Genomic DNA, 15,364 nt, shown 5'->3' with positions numbered 1-15,364 from the left:
TTTATTCCAATCAGATTATTATAACAACGGATTATTAGGGCGCATGTAAACATAGCTATTGAATCCAGTTAAGCTCCATCCTGATAAGCAAACAGATCTGGGAGGGGGGAAAAAAGCTAACAGGAACACGGCTTTCGCCGTGTTTGCTGGTTTGTTTAAGATGCACTATTTACACATTTAAAGTTAATTCTACAATGCCATATAGGTGGAATATAATTCGACGAGTTTAATCTGGAAACATCGTCCTCATTAAGTGATTCCGGCTTTGTTCTTGCACTAAATTTTTATAGCTCAGAAGCCATACATGTTATCTGCCAAAAGCGCAACGTGATCAGGGTCACACTATCCTAAAAAATCAAAATAGAAATAGAAAGAAAAACAGGCTTTCTTTAATCAGATGCAATTACTAATGCAGGTTTTCATTAAACAGGCAAAGACCAGTATGGATGCGTGGAACGGGACGCCTTGCTCCTCTTTATCTGAGCGGATAAGCAAGGCTGCAGTTCTCCCGTTCGGACAGCAGAGTGAGACATGCTCCACAACCTCCAGTCTCTACAATCTCCGGGTCTCCAGGACGTCCCTCGGCTCGCGGCTCACAGAGTAGAGGACACTTCCGAGGTCAGAGTAGTGCGGCTCTCGAGGAGCAGGACGCTCCCTTGCTTCGTGATGTAGTCGTTCGAAGGACGGTGTTTGTCGTCATGGTGATGTGTGGCTGTTGAGTTAGTAAGAGGGCGCAGGGGGCATGCACAAACAGGACACGAGCGAGGCGAGGCGAGGCTCTCTCACAGACTCCTTCGAGAGAGCAAACCCAAGAAGAAGAGAAGGAGGAGGAGGAAGAGGAGGAGAGGTTCAGATCAGGAAACACACTGGGACGATGTCACCCAAACCCCTAGGAGCGATAGTCCTTCTTAGTGTACGGTCTGTTTCCGAGTATGTGGTCGATTTCGGTCACTATATGGGACGTCATCTTGGGTAGAACCTGAGTGAGGAACATGAGAATACTTATAGGACACCTGAGATCCTGAGAAATCCTGAGTTTTATTCCTTTTATACCACATGATATTGAATGCAACCTTTTTATCCATTTATAGTTACATTTGACGTTACGGGGCGTCTGTGAAACAGGTCAGTTCCTGTTATCGCTGACGTTATAGCAACTGGAAACAGTCTTTCCTTCAACAGACTCTCTCTTCTCTTAAAAAAGCTCAACTGGTCATGATATGGATAAACCACAACAAACAAACTCCTCATACATAACTTTTGTAATACTATTAAACTATTTAAACTACATTTAAACTATTTATATGAATGAATCTATTGACTATGAAAACATCTGGATCTGAAAATCTGTTATGGAGGTGTGTGTGTGTGTGTGTACTGACCTGAATGGCTCCCAGATTTTCTGTTAGCTGTTCTGGGTTAGAGGTGCCTAAGAGAACCGAACTCACTCCTTCGTTCCTCAGGCACCAGGCTGGATGGACAAAACACACACACACACACACACACACACACACACGTATTTTGTGACTTTAAATTAAGACACCAGTTAAGAGGAAGTTAATTTAAGATTTTTGTTTCCCAGAGCGTTGAAGTCCCAGCTGCTGTTCTGGGAGTGAACACTAGGGGACACTGTAGAGCTAAAAATGCACAAAAGGACAAAACGATATGTTTCTTTAAATCCTCAGTTCTTCTGTCCTGTTCTGCCCTTAACAGTCGCACTGTCCTGCTAACAATTTATTTATTTCTTCCAACAGTTCTCTTCCCTTCCCTTCCCTTCACTTCCCTTCCCTTCCCCCATCCTGACTGTGTTCTACAGAGGGACCATCGACAGCGTCCTGAGCAGCTGCATCACTGCCTGGTTTGGGAACTGCACCGTCTCGGATCGCAAGACCCTTCAGCAGATAGTGAGGACAGCTGAAAAGATCATCGGAGTCTCTCTCCCCTCTATCACGGACATTTACACCGCACGCTGCATCCGCAAAGCTAACAGCATTGTGGCTGACCCCACACACCCCTCACACACACTCTTCACCCTCCTGCCATCTGGAAAGAGGTACCGGAGCATTCGGGCCCTCACAACCAGACTGTGTAACAGTTTCTTTCCTCAAGCCATCAGGCTCCTCAACACCCGGGACTGAACTGTTCTACACTCTCTCACACACACACACACACACATACACACACACACACTCTCACTCAGGACTGAACTGTATATCAACTCTCTGTCTCTCTCACACACAGATACACACACACTCTCTCTTGACTGTGTGAACACGCACACACATAATTTATATTGTTCATACTTATTGCACTACCTCTACCTGTCATCCGCTGCTATAGTTATATTTATGTTTATTTCTATTTGCACTACCTCAACCACTGCTGTGTATTTTTGCACAATTTTTTTTGCATTTTTTTTTACATCATTTCACTTTATCTTATCTTATTTCACTTGCATTCCATTACACATGTTCTTTTCTTTCTTTTCGGCGCTAAGTGTCCTGTGTTCTTTTGTGTTGTCTTTCTTGTATTTATTGTCTTTTGCACTGTCTTGTCTATGCTGTTTGCACCTAGCTGCACACTGTGCACTTTACGTGGCTAATGACAATCTTCTGTCCTAGCTCTGTGGTGTTGTTTTTATGTTGAACTTTGTTGTTGTATGTTTCTGTAGCACCAGGTCCTGGAGAAACGTTGTTTCATTTCACTATGTACTGCGTCAGCTATATGTAGTTGAAATGACAATAAAGCTTCTTGAATCTTGAATCTTGAATCTACATGTGGTATTTGGTCTGTGACAAATCAAACTGAATGTGAGAACAAAGTGCGCGAACACTTCCAGGATTCTCCCCAGGAAATGGTCTCTCTAAGAATTTTATGGGGATGCTCATACACGGGACAGCAATTGCAATAAAGTCTTTAAGTATTAGTGATATGATCAAATATTTGTGTTCTATCACTCCATCTCTAATTGGTGGACTAATAGCCCTTAGTATAATTTCAGGATGTTATCCGCAAGGCAGGACAGGAGGACAGGAGGACAGGAGGATGGGAGGACAGAGAGACTCTCACCTACAGCCAGCTGTGGCAGAGTGCAGCCGAGCTTCTCGGCGATGTGAGATAACTCCTTCAGCTTAGCCTGCTGCTTCCTCCCATCCTCACTCATGATCTTCTCCTTCAGCCACTGATATGACTGCAGAGAGAGAGAGAGAGAGAGACAGAATGAGAGAGAAAGAGAGAGAGTGAGTTCTCTAGACAAGCTGCTGTAGTGTGAATGAGAACAGGAAGTGACCAACATTAAATCTTACTACAAACAGATAAAACTAGGATGTGTTCTATTACAAATAAACAAGACATATGATGGGCCTGAGTAAACTGACCAGGGTGTGCAGCAGCAGCAGGGTTTTATTCCTGACTTCTTCTGTGATGTGTGTGTGATGTGTGTGTGATGTGTGTGTGATGTGTGTGTGATGTGTGTGTGATGTGTTTGATGTTGTGTGTGTGATGTGTGTGTGATGTGTGTGTGATGTGTTTGATGTTGTGTGTGTGATGTGTGTGTGATGTGTTTGATGTTGTGTGTGTGATGTGTGTGTGATGTGTGTGTGATGTTGTGTGTGATGTGTGTGTGATGTGTTTGATGTTGTGTGTGTGATGTGTGTGTGTTGTGTGTGATGTTTTGTGTGTAATGTTGTGTGTGATGTGTGTGTTGTGTTGTGTGTGATGTGTGTAGTGTGTGATGTGTGTGTTGTGTGTGATGTTGTGTGTGTGATGTGTTTGATGTTGTGTGTGTGATGTGTGTGTGATGTGTTTGATGTTGTGTGTGTGATGTTGTGTGTGATGTGTGTGTGATGTGTGTGATGTGTGTGTGATGTTGTGTGTGATGTGTGTGTGATGTGTTTGATGTTGTGTGTGTGATGTGTGTGTGATGTGTGTGTGATGTGTGTGATGTGTGTGTGATGTGTTTGATGTTGTGTGTGTGATGTGTGTGTGATGTGTTTGATGTGTTTGATGTGTGTGTGTGTGATGTGTGTGTGATGTTGTGTGTGATGTGTGTGTGATGTGTTTGATGTTGTGTGTGTGATGTGTGTGTGTTGTGTGTGATGTTTTGTGTGTAATGTTGTGTGTGATGTGTGTGTTGTGTTGTGTGTGATGTGTGTGATGTTTTGTGTGTAATGTTGTGTATGATGTGTGTGTTGTGTGTGATGTTGTGTGTGTGATGTGTTTGATGTTGTGTGTGTGATGTGTGTGTGATGTTGTGTGTGATGTTGTGTGTGATGTGTGTGTGATGTGTTTGATGTTGTGTGTGTGATGTTGTGTATGATGTGTGTGTGATGTGTTTGATGTTGTGTGTGTGATGTGTGTGTGATGTGTGTGTGATGTGTGTGATGTTGTGTGTGTAATGTTGTGTGTGATGTGTGTGTTGTGTGTGATGTTTTGTGTGTAATGTTGTGTGTGATGTGTGTGTTGTGTTGTGTGTGATGTGTGTGATGTTTTGTGTGTAATGTTGTGTATGATGTGTGTGTTGTGTGTGATGTTGTGTGTGTGATGTGTGTGTGATGTGTGTGATGTGTGTGTGTGATGTGTTTGATGTTGTGTGTGTGATGTGTGTGTGATGTGTGTGTGATGTGTGTGATGTGTGTGTGATGTGTTTGATGTTGTGTGTGTGATGTGTGTGTGATGTGTGTGTGATGTGTTTGATGTTGTGTGTGTGATGTGTGTGTGATGTGTTTGATGTTGTGTGTGTGATGTGTGTGTGATGTGTGTGTGATGTGTTTGATGTTGTGTGTGTGATGTGTGTGTGATGTGTGTGTGATGTGTTTGATGTTTTGTGTGTAATGTTGTGTGTGATGTGTGTGTTGTGTGTGATGTTTTGTGTGTAATGTTGTGTGTGATGTGTGTGTTGTGTTGTGTGTGATGTGTGTGATGTTTTGTGTGTAATGTTGTGTATGATGTGTGTGTTGTGTGTGATGTTGTGTGTGTGATGTGTGTGTGATGTTGTGTGTGATGTGTTTGATGTTGTGTGTGTGATGTTGTGTATGATGTGTGTGTGATGTGTTTGATGTTGTGTGTGTGATGTGTGTGTGATGTGTGTGATGTGTGTGTGATGTGTTTGATGTTGTGTGTGTGATGTGTTTGATGTTGTGTGTGTGATGTGTGTGTGATGTGTTTGATGTTGTGTGTGTGATGTGTGTGTGATGTGTGTGTGATGTGTATGTGATGTGTTTGATGTTGTGTGTGTGATGTGTGTGTGATGTGTTTGATGTTGTGTGTGTGATGTGTGTGTGATGTGTGTGTGATGTGTTTGATGTTGTGTGTGTGATGTGTGTGTGATGTGTGTGTGATGTGTTTGATGTTTTGTGTGTAATGTTGTGTGTGATGTGTGTGTTGTGTTGTGTGTGATGTTGTGTGTAGTGTTGTGTGTGATGTTGTGTGTAGTGTTGTGTGTGATGTGTGTGATGTTTTGTGTGTAATGTTGTGTGTGATGTGTATGTTGTGTGTGATGTGTGTGTGTGATGTGTGTGATGTGTGTGATGTGTGTGTTGTGTGTGATGTTGTGTGTGTGATGTGTGTGTGATGTGTGTGATGTGTGTGATGTTGTGTGTGATGTGTTTGATGTTGTGTGTGTGATGTTGTGTATGATGTGTTTGATGTTGTGTGTGTGATGTGTATGTGATGTGTGTGATGTTGTGTGTGATGTGTGTGTGATGTGTTTGATGTTGTGTGTGTGATGTGTGTGTGATGTGTTTGATGTTGTGTGTGTGATGTGTGTGTGATGTGTGTGTGATGTGTTTGATGTTGTGTGTGTGATGTGTGTGTGATGTGTATGTTGTGTGTGATGTGTGTGATGTGTGTGATGTGTGTGTTGTGTGTGATGTTGTGTGTGTGATGTGTGTGTGATGTGTGTGATGTGTGTGATGTTGTGTGTGATGTGTGTGATGTTTTGTGTGTAATGTTGTGTGTGTGATGTGTGTGTGATGTGTTTGATGTTGTGTGTGTGATGTGTGTGTGATGTGTGTGTGATGTGTTTGATGTGTGTGTGATGTGTGTGTGATGTGTTTGATGTTGTGTGTGTGATGTGTGTGTGATGTGTTTGATGTTGTGTGTGTGATGTGTGTGTGATGTGTGTGATGTGTGTGATGTTGTGTGTGATGTGTTTGATGTTGTGTGTGTGATGTGTGTGTGATGTGTTTGATGTTGTGTGTGTGATGTGTGTGTGATGTGTTTGATGTTGTGTGTGTGATGTGTGTGTGATGTTGTGTGTGTGATGTGTGTGTGATGTGTGTGATGTGTGTGATGTTGTGTGTGATGTGTGTGTGATGTGTTTGATGTTTTGTGTGTAATGTTGTGTGTGATGTGTGTGTTGTGTGTGATGTTTTGTGTGTAATGTTGTGTGTGATGTGTGTGATGTTTTGTGTGTAATGTTGTGTATGATGTGTGTGTTGTGTGTGATGTGTGTGTGATGTGTGTGTGATGTTGTGTGTGATGTGTTTGATGTTGTGTGTGTGATGTTGTGTATGATGTGTGTGTGATGTGTATGATGTGTGTGTGATGTGTTTGATGTTGTGTGTGTGATGTGTGTGTGATGTGTTTGATGTTGTGTGTGTGATGTGTGTGTGATGTGTGTGTGATGTGTATGTGATGTGTTTGATGTTGTGTGTGTGATGTGTTTGATGTTGTGTGTGTGATGTGTGTGTGATGTGTTTGATGTTGTGTGTGTGATGTGTGTGTGATGTGTTTGATGTTGTGTGTGATGTGTGTGTGATGTGTTTGATGTTGTGTGTGATGATGTGTGTGTGATGTGTTTGATGTTGTGTGTGTGATGTGTGTGTGATGTGTTTGATGTTGTGTGTGTGATGTGTGTGTGATGTGTGTGTGATGTGTGTGTTGTGTGTGATGTTTTGTGTGTAATGTTGTGTGTGATGTGTGTGTAATGTTGTGTGTGATGTTTTGTGTGTAATGTTGTGTGTGATGTGTGTGTTGTGTGTGATGTGTGTGTTGTGTGTGATGTGTGTGTTGTGTGTGATGTTGTGTGTGATGTGTGATGTGTGTTGTGTGTGATGTTTTGTGTAATGTTGTGTGTGATGTTTTGTGTGTAATGTTGTGTGTGATGTTTTGTGTGTAATGTTGTGTGTGATGTGTGTGTAATGTTGTGTGTGATGTTTTGTGTGTAATGTTGTGTGTGATGTGTGTGATGTGTGTGTTGTGTGTGATGTTTTGTGTGTAATGTTGTGTGTGATGTGTGTGTTGTGTGTGATGTTGTGTGTGATGTGTGTGTTGTGTGTGATGTTTTGTGTGATGTGTGTTGTGTGTGATGTTTTGTGTGTAATGTTGTGTGTGATGTTGAGTGTGATGTGTGTGTTGTGTGTGATGTTTTGTGTGTAATGTTGTGTGTGATGTGTGTGATGTTGTGTGTGATGTGTGTTGTGTGTGATGTTTTGTGTAATGTTGTGTGTGATGTGTGTTGTGTGTGATGTTGTGTGTGATGTGTGTGTAGTGTGTGATGTTGTGTGTGATGTGTGTTGTGTGTGATGTTTTGTGTGTAATGTTGTGTGTGATGTTGAGTGTGATGTGTGTGTTGTGTGTGATGTTTTGTGTGTAATGTTGTGTGTGATGTGTGTGATGTTGTGTGTGATGTGTGTTGTGTGTGATGTTTTGTGTAATGTTGTGTGTGATGTGTGTTGTGTGTGATGTTGTGTGTGATGTGTGTTGTGTGTGATGTTGTGTGTTGTGTGTGATGTTTTGTGTAATGTTGTGTGTGATGTGTGTGTTGTGTGTGATGTGTGTTGTGTGTGATGTTTTGTGTGTGATGTGTGTTGTGTGTGATGTGTGTGTTGTGTGTGATGTTGTGTGTGATGTGTGTGTTGTGTGTGATGTGTGTGTTGTGTGTGATGTGTGTGATGTGTGTTGTGTGTGATGTTTTGTGTGTAATGTTGTGTGTGATGTTGTGTGTGATGTGTGTGTTGTGTGTGATGTGTATGTTGTGTGTGATGTTTTGTGTGTAATGTTGTGTGTGATGTGTGTGTTGTGTGTGATGTTTTGTGTGTAATGTTGTGTGTGTGTTGTGTGTGATGTTTTGTGTGTAATGTTGTGTGTGATGTTGTGTGTGTTGTGTGTGATGTGTGTGATGTGTGTGTTGTGTGTGATGTTTTGTGTGTAATGTTGTGTGTGATGTTGTGTGTGATGTGTGTGTTGTGTGTGATGTGTGTGTTGTGTGTGATGTTTTGTGTGTAATGTTGTGTGTGATGTGTGTGTTGTGTCTGATGTGTGTGTTGTGTGTGATGTGTGTGTTGTGTGTGATGTTGTGTGTGATGTGTGTGTTGTGTGTGATGTGTGTGTTGTGTGTGATGTTTTGTGTGTAATGTTGTGTGTGATGTGTGTGATGTGTGTGTTGTGTGTGATGTGTGTGTTGTGTGTGATGTTTTGTGTGTAATGTTGTGTGTGATGTTGTGTGTGATGTGTGTGTTGTGTGTGATGTGTGTGTTGTGTGTGATGTTTTGTGTGTAATGTTGTGTGTGATGTGTGTGTTGTGTGTGATGTGTGTGTTGTGTGTGATGTGTGTTGTGTGTGATGTTTTGTGTGTAATGTTGTGTGTGATGTTGTGTGTGATGTTGTGTGTGATGTGTGTGTTGTGTGTGTTGTGTGTGATGTTTTGTGTGTAATGTTGTGTGTGATGTGTGTGATGTGTGTGTTGTGTGTGATGTGTGTGTTGTGTGTGATGTTTTGTGTGTAATGTTGTGTGTGATGTTTTGTGTGTAATGTTGTGTGTGATGTGTGTGATGTGTGTGTTGTGTGTGTTGTGTGTGATGTTTTGTGTGTAATGTTGTGTGTGATGTGTGTGATGTGTGTGTTGTGTGTGATGTGTGTGTTGTGTGTGATGTTTTGTGTGTAATGTTGTGTGTGATGTTGTGTGTGATGTGTGTGTTGTGTGTGATGTGTGTGTTGTGTGTGATGTTTTGTGTGTAATGTTGTGTGTGATGTTGTGTGTGATGTGTGTGTTGTGTGTGATGTGTGTGTTGTGTGTGATGTTTTGTGTGTAATGTTGTGTGTGATGTGTGTGATGTGTGTGTTGTGTGTGATGTGTGTGTTGTGTGTGATGTTTTGTGTGTAATGTTGTGTGTGATGTTTTGTGTGTAATGTTGTGTGTGATGTGTGTGATGTGTGTGTTGTGTGTGATGTGTGTGTTGTGTGTGATGTTTTGTGTGTAATGTTGTGTGTGATGTGTGTGTTGTGTGTAGTGTTGTGTGTGTTGTGTGTGATGTTTTGTGTGTAATGTTGTGTGTGATGTTGTGTGTGATGTGTGTGTTGTGTGTGATGTGTGTGTTGTGTGTGATGTTGTGTGTGATGTGTGTGTTGTGTGTGATGTTTTGTGTGTAATGTTGTGTGTGATGTGTGTGATGTGTGTGTTGTGTGTGATGTGTGTGTTGTGTGTGATGTTTTGTGTGTAATGTTGTGTGTGATGTTGTGTGTGATGTGTGTGTTGTGTGTGATGTGTGTGTTGTGTGTGATGTTTTGTGTGTAATGTTGTGTGTGATGTTGTGTGTGATGTTGTGTGTGATGTGTGTGTTGTGTGTGATGTGTGTGTTGTGTGTGATGTTTTGTGTGTAATGTTGTGTGTATTGATATTCATTTCCTTTGTGTACCTTCATTGAAGCCCTGGAGGATTCTGGGATACCGTTTTCATACTTTCCACTGATGATTCCACAGGCCAGAGGTGACCACGTCATGGCTCCTACACCTACACACACACACACACACACACACACACACCATACACACCATACACATGAAAATAAATATACATATCCACACATGCACACACACAAATGTACACATACATACACACCATACACACACACACATGCACACATACCCCACATACACACACATACACACTCACATATACATACACATTCAGACACCCACCATACACACAGACATACACACACACACACACACACCCCACATACACACACCCCACATACACACACATACACACTCACATATACATACACATTCAGACACCCACCATACACACAGACATACACACACACACACACCCCACATACACACACCCCACATACACACACATACACACTCACATATACATACACATTCAGACACCCACCATACACACAGACATACACACAGACATACACACACACACCCCACATACACACACCCCACATACACACCATATACATGCACATAAACATACACATGCCATATCCACAAGCTCGCAAACACACTGGAACTAGAAACACACAGGAACTGATCAAAAAGATGAAGAGAATTTATTCAGAAGGTAGAAGATCACATGAATTTTGAAACCCCAGACAGACGTAGGAAAAAATGCGAAAGAGCAGATGAACGAGTGACACCTGCCTATCTTGTGGTAGAGCTCGGGGAGCTGCACCTCCACTTTCTCCCTCTGAAAGAGGTGATACTCCGCCTGTTCACACACTGGGGGGATGAGGTTAAACTGTCTGGCCACCGAGTACGCTTCCTGTACAGAGAGAGAGGGAGAGAGAGAGAGAGAGAGGGTGAGAGAGAATGAGAGGGTGAGAGGAAGAGACAGACAGACAGGCAGGCAAACAGACAGACAGAGAGGAAGAAACAGAGAAATCGAAAGGAAGAGAGAGAGACACAGAGATAGAAAGACAGACAGACAGAAAGAGAGGAAGAGAGAGAGACAGACAGAGAGAGGAAGAGAAAGAGAGACAGACAGACAAACAGAGAGAGAAAGGAAGAGAGAGCAAGAGAAACAGACAGAGAGAGAGAGAGAGAGAGAGAGAGAGAGAGAGAAAGAAAGAAAGAAAGAAAGAAAGAAAGAAAGAAAGAAAGAAAAAGAAAGAAAGAAAGAAAGAAAGAAAGAAAGAAAGAAAGAAAGACAGAGAGAGAAAGAGATAGAGAGGGGAAAAGAGAGAGAGACAGACAGAGAGAGAAGTAGAGTGGGTGAGAATAGAAGAGAGAGAGGAAGAGGAAGACAGACAGAGAGAGAGAGAAAGGAAGAAGGAAGGAGAGAGAGACAGGCACAGAGAGAAAGGAGAAAGGAAGAGAGAGACAGAGAGAGAGAGAGAGAGAGAGAGAGAGAAATAGTGAAATTTCAGCAATAACAGTAGATTCCTCTGCAATCTTTTCTCCACTGTTTTCTGTGCATATGTTCCATCCAGCTGGTGTCTGCTAATTGCTTTCCAGTAAAATAGATCCCTGCAAGTGTATCATTGTAGCGTCGCCCGCTGGGGTCCTGATGCAGGGGTGTGTGCCCGTGTAGGAGGGACGCTATTTGATGTGACACTAAAAAAGCCTGGCTGCTCGCTGCAGCGCAAATTACATGTCATTACCGCATCTCCCTCACCAGACTGCGCCAAGCACACCAGGCGCCAAACGGCCCCGCTGAACCCGCCATTTATTAACCCGTGAATTAATGACGCTGGCTAAATTACAGTCCTCTCCTCTCAGGCAGCTCGCCCTGACAGCCAAACATGCTGCTGATCCGTCATTAGCGCACACAGCATTAGCATGCGCCCAGATAACAAAGAGGAGTGTTGCTAAAAACACAATCATGCCGGGGAAGTCTCCGTGCCCCCTCGCTCCACATATCAAACATTTTTTTTTTTTATTTAGGAAGACAACACAATTTGTCCTCCTCCTGTTCCTCCTCCTCCTCCTCCTCCCAGGCAAGCTGCTGACCGCTTAGCTGGAGATTCGAATTATTTATAAATTACATCCCAGTATAAAACAACGTCCACTGACCATTGAAATAAAGTAGTATAAGGAATAACACTGCTTAAGAAATGGCGTGAAAGTGTCAAATAGCAACATCAAACATCCTATAAGAAATTGGACAGTTTGATCTGGATCAATGCCAGTGTGAACAAACCGGATTTGAATTCTAAAACGGAGGGGGGCATGGCTAATAGCTGATCATAAGCTAGGTCTAAAGGAAGTTAATGGAAGATCCTTGAGCTTCAGGAACAGCCAACTCCTCCTCTTCTAAAAATTCTAAAATAAACCGGATTTTTCCGTGATCTCTTTAATGTGCACCTACTAGAGGAGGACAGAAGGATGTGTGAAGATGCTCACCATAATCTCCATGGCTGTCCATCGAGACGTCCCCCAGTACATAGCCATCCCTTGGTTGATCACGTGGGTCATCGCCCTCACGATCTCTACCGAGAGAAGAAGAAGAAGAAGAAGAAGAAAACAAACCATGAGGATCAGATCAGCACCAAGGTTCTTTCATGGCTTCACAGAACAATCCAGATTCTTCAGATTCAGATTCAACAGAGCAGCTGAAGATCCTCACCTCACTATTCCAGGCTTTAATATAAAATAGCACTCGTACTGTACACTGCTGATATTTATGTACAGTGTAAACAGGATATAATCTCTTCTCATCTGCTCTTCAGGTTGATTTGACCGAATAACAGTGTTTTTGTAAGTCCTTCACACTCCGCTGTAAAGGACACATGGTCAGGGTTTGAAGGATAAGCTGACCCTGCACTCACATTCCCTCAGAAATGAGCCACGTCTTTAATTCTCAAAGTGTCAGGATTGCAGGTGGAGGCTTTTATTCTGCTCAGGGCTAAAGAGTGAAGCTAACACTATAAAAGCGTGAACATGACTAAGGCAAACTGGACATCCATAGAAGCTTGACGGTGAAATTACAGGTAACCCAGACCAGGGGAGAGAGATCAGAGGGATACGTGATGTAGGTGCTATGCGATACGTGAAGCTATGGGTTGATGGGTAACGCTGAATAGTGTGGCTTTCCGGCATATCCATGATGAAAGAGAGACAGACAGAGAGAGGGGGGGAAGAGAGAGAGAGAGAGACAGAGAGAGAAAGAAGGAGAGACAGACAGACAGAGATAGAGAGAAAGAAAGAAAGAGAGAGAGAGAGAGAGAGAGAGAGAGAGACAGAAATAGAGAGAGGAAGAGAGAGAGAGAAACAGACAGAGAGAGGAAGAGAGAGAGAGAGAGACAGACAGAGAGAGAGGAAGAGAGAGAGACAGACAAAGAGGGAGGGAGGAAGAGAGAGAGAGAGAGATGAAGAGAGAGACAGACAGAGAGTGAGTGGAAGAAAGAGAGAGAAAGGAAGAGAGAGTGACAGAGAGAGAGGTAGAGCGAGAGAGAGAGAGAGAGAGAGAGAGAGAGAGACAGACAGAGAGACAGACAGAGAGAGAAAGGAAGAGAGAGAGAGAAAGGAAGAGAGAGACAGACAGAGCACTCTGAACATTACAGGTAACAGAGAGCAGGTGAGACAGATCAGAGAGACACGTGTTGTCAGTGTCATGTGAGGTGTGACACTGTGGGCTGATGGGTAACTCAGAATAGTGTTGATTTCCAGTATAACTGTGATGAAGGAGATGATGTTATTAATTAAGTGTCCTGGGGTGGTGGTAGTTTAAGTGGTCAAGGCTCTGGGCTGTTGATCAGAAGGTCAGGGTTCAACCTGCCACTGTTGGGCAAATGAGCAAGGTCTTTAACTCTGTTTTCTCCAGGGGGGCCGTATCATAACTGCCCCTGCGCACTGACCCTAACTTTCTTATCTGGGATATGTGAAGTAATGTATGCTGTAATGTATGTGTGGTGATGATAAAAGCTTCTTCTGTAGAATCAAATGAGATTAATATATACATATATATTTACAGTAAATTACAGCATTGTAGTTGCGTCAGATTATCAGACACCGTCTCCAGGCTTAATACCGCATAACGTCAAGGACAGATCCCTGCGTATCCGAGACACCCGTCTGTCAAACTCAAACCCTGCCCCTTTCCCTCCTCTAGCCCCTCCCTCCACGCGTAAATCTCACTTATCTCCTGAATGATCACTAACCCTCATTGCAGTGAGAATACATCAGCGCTCTGAGCGCTGTTTCCGGATGAAACCCTCACTGCGTGAACTCACAAAGAGAGTCAAATAGATCCGGGAGATTCCTGCAGCAGCGCTGAGCCTCCTGTCCAAATCTGATCTGGAGGAGAAACGCTGCACTGCAGACTCACTGGTGCTTTAAACAGATTCACCCCCACCAGGGGGAAAAAGACTGTTAGGGTCTGAGGTTTAACTTTAGGCAATGACGTTGAAGGAAACAAGTTGAAGTGTGTGTGTGTGTGTGTGTGTGTGTGTGTTTGGGCACTGTGGAATCCTAAAGATCTGTAGGGACTGCAGGATGAGCTCTATGGGAGGCTTTAATCTCATACCCACACACACACACACACACACACACACTTATGGTATAGAGCCAAAGCTGCAGCTCTTGGACATTCAATGCAGCACAAAAGCTCTGCACTGCTTCCTGCCTGTGCATACCAGAGAGGCATAGAGAAACAAAACGGAAAACAAATTATAGACGGAGAAAAAGAAAATGCTTGAAGACGAAGGAAGTGACATGACGTGACGTGACACTACGCTTCTATCATGCAAATAAGGCTAAAACCTTTATTTCTCCCCCTTTTTTTTGATGGTTATTCATCCTTTCAGAATTCCGTCACACCGGATAAGACCATCTGTCACCCGAGCAGAAATGAAAAGGAGAAAGAAAAAAAGGGAAGCAATAATTAGCTGAGATCTGGCATTTAAAAATGGAATTAGCAAATCGCAAAAGACCTCATCTCGCTAATAACCACTAATCGTGATGAACAACGCAACGCACGACGATCAGGTCTTTATCTGATTTACACGGAGAGCTGGATGACGGATCACAGCATGTTACTGATCCTGGTGATGTAGGGTTCCTCTATAACGATATCTCAGGAATTAATCAGAGGCTTGTATTTAGGTGGGAATGATCTCCAGCAGCCTAATTAGGAATAAAGCGGGTATAGAAACGGATGGATGGAAGATTCCCAGGAACGATTCCTTTCCGAGGAGCTAACAAGACAAGCGGTTATGAGTCACATTGAAACTAATAATCATTCAGGTCAGATCGCTCGGACGTTTCGAACAACGCCTCCTGTCATCGTCCAAAATCAGAAAAAATTTCCAGCATATAGCCATAGACACTGCAGCTGAAGCCTTTATCTATCAAAAAACACTAGAAGGGTTAACTAGCTTTCTACTATCATCATGTGTGTGTGTGTGTGTGTGTGTGTGTTTTTGTAAAGTAAACACAGGTACTGTTTAATGTAGTGATAATGAACAGGTCAGATACTTTATTAACCAGTAAAGTACTGAATGGAAACACTGGACTTATGGGACAATTTAATCAGTATAAAGAACTGAAAATGGGACAGTAAAGGGACAAGTCAAAGGATATTTCAGGGATCTAGACTGAAGGGTGTGTTCAGTTGTGCAGTTTGCATGACACAAGGTTACCCCTGGTTTCTGTCTACATTCTACATGTAGGGTTCTCCAGAGAACTA

At 42.9% G+C, this 15,364-nt stretch overlaps 1 protein-coding gene across 3 annotated transcripts in view; it reads right to left on the bottom strand.

Annotated features, from left to right (window-relative positions):
• Positions 1-841: 841 nt before the first annotated feature.
• The window catches only part of kcnab1a (potassium voltage-gated channel subfamily A regulatory beta subunit 1a), a 134,709-nt gene continuing 120,186 nt past the window's right edge, over positions 842-15,364 (bottom strand). For all 3 annotated transcript variants that reach the window (XM_058387896.1, XM_058387897.1, XM_058387898.1), the window contains exons 9-14: positions 12,082-12,167; positions 10,381-10,501; positions 9,639-9,733; positions 3,070-3,190; positions 1,383-1,471; positions 842-979 (exon numbers count right to left, since the gene is read on the bottom strand). In XM_058387896.1, coding sequence (XP_058243879.1) covers positions 890-979; positions 1,383-1,471; positions 3,070-3,190; positions 9,639-9,733; positions 10,381-10,501; positions 12,082-12,167 — 602 coding nt within the window. In that variant the 3' untranslated portion in view covers positions 842-889. The remainder of the gene's footprint in view (positions 980-1,382; positions 1,472-3,069; positions 3,191-9,638; positions 9,734-10,380; positions 10,502-12,081; positions 12,168-15,364) is intronic.

The sequence above is a fragment of the Hemibagrus wyckioides genome, linkage group LG04 (genome assembly GCF_019097595.1).
Source record: "Hemibagrus wyckioides isolate EC202008001 linkage group LG04, SWU_Hwy_1.0, whole genome shotgun sequence".
NCBI lineage: Eukaryota > Metazoa > Chordata > Actinopteri > Siluriformes > Bagridae > Hemibagrus > Hemibagrus wyckioides.
The sequence above is the reverse complement of the archived record's forward strand: the minus strand, read 5'-3'. Positions and strand labels throughout refer to the sequence as shown.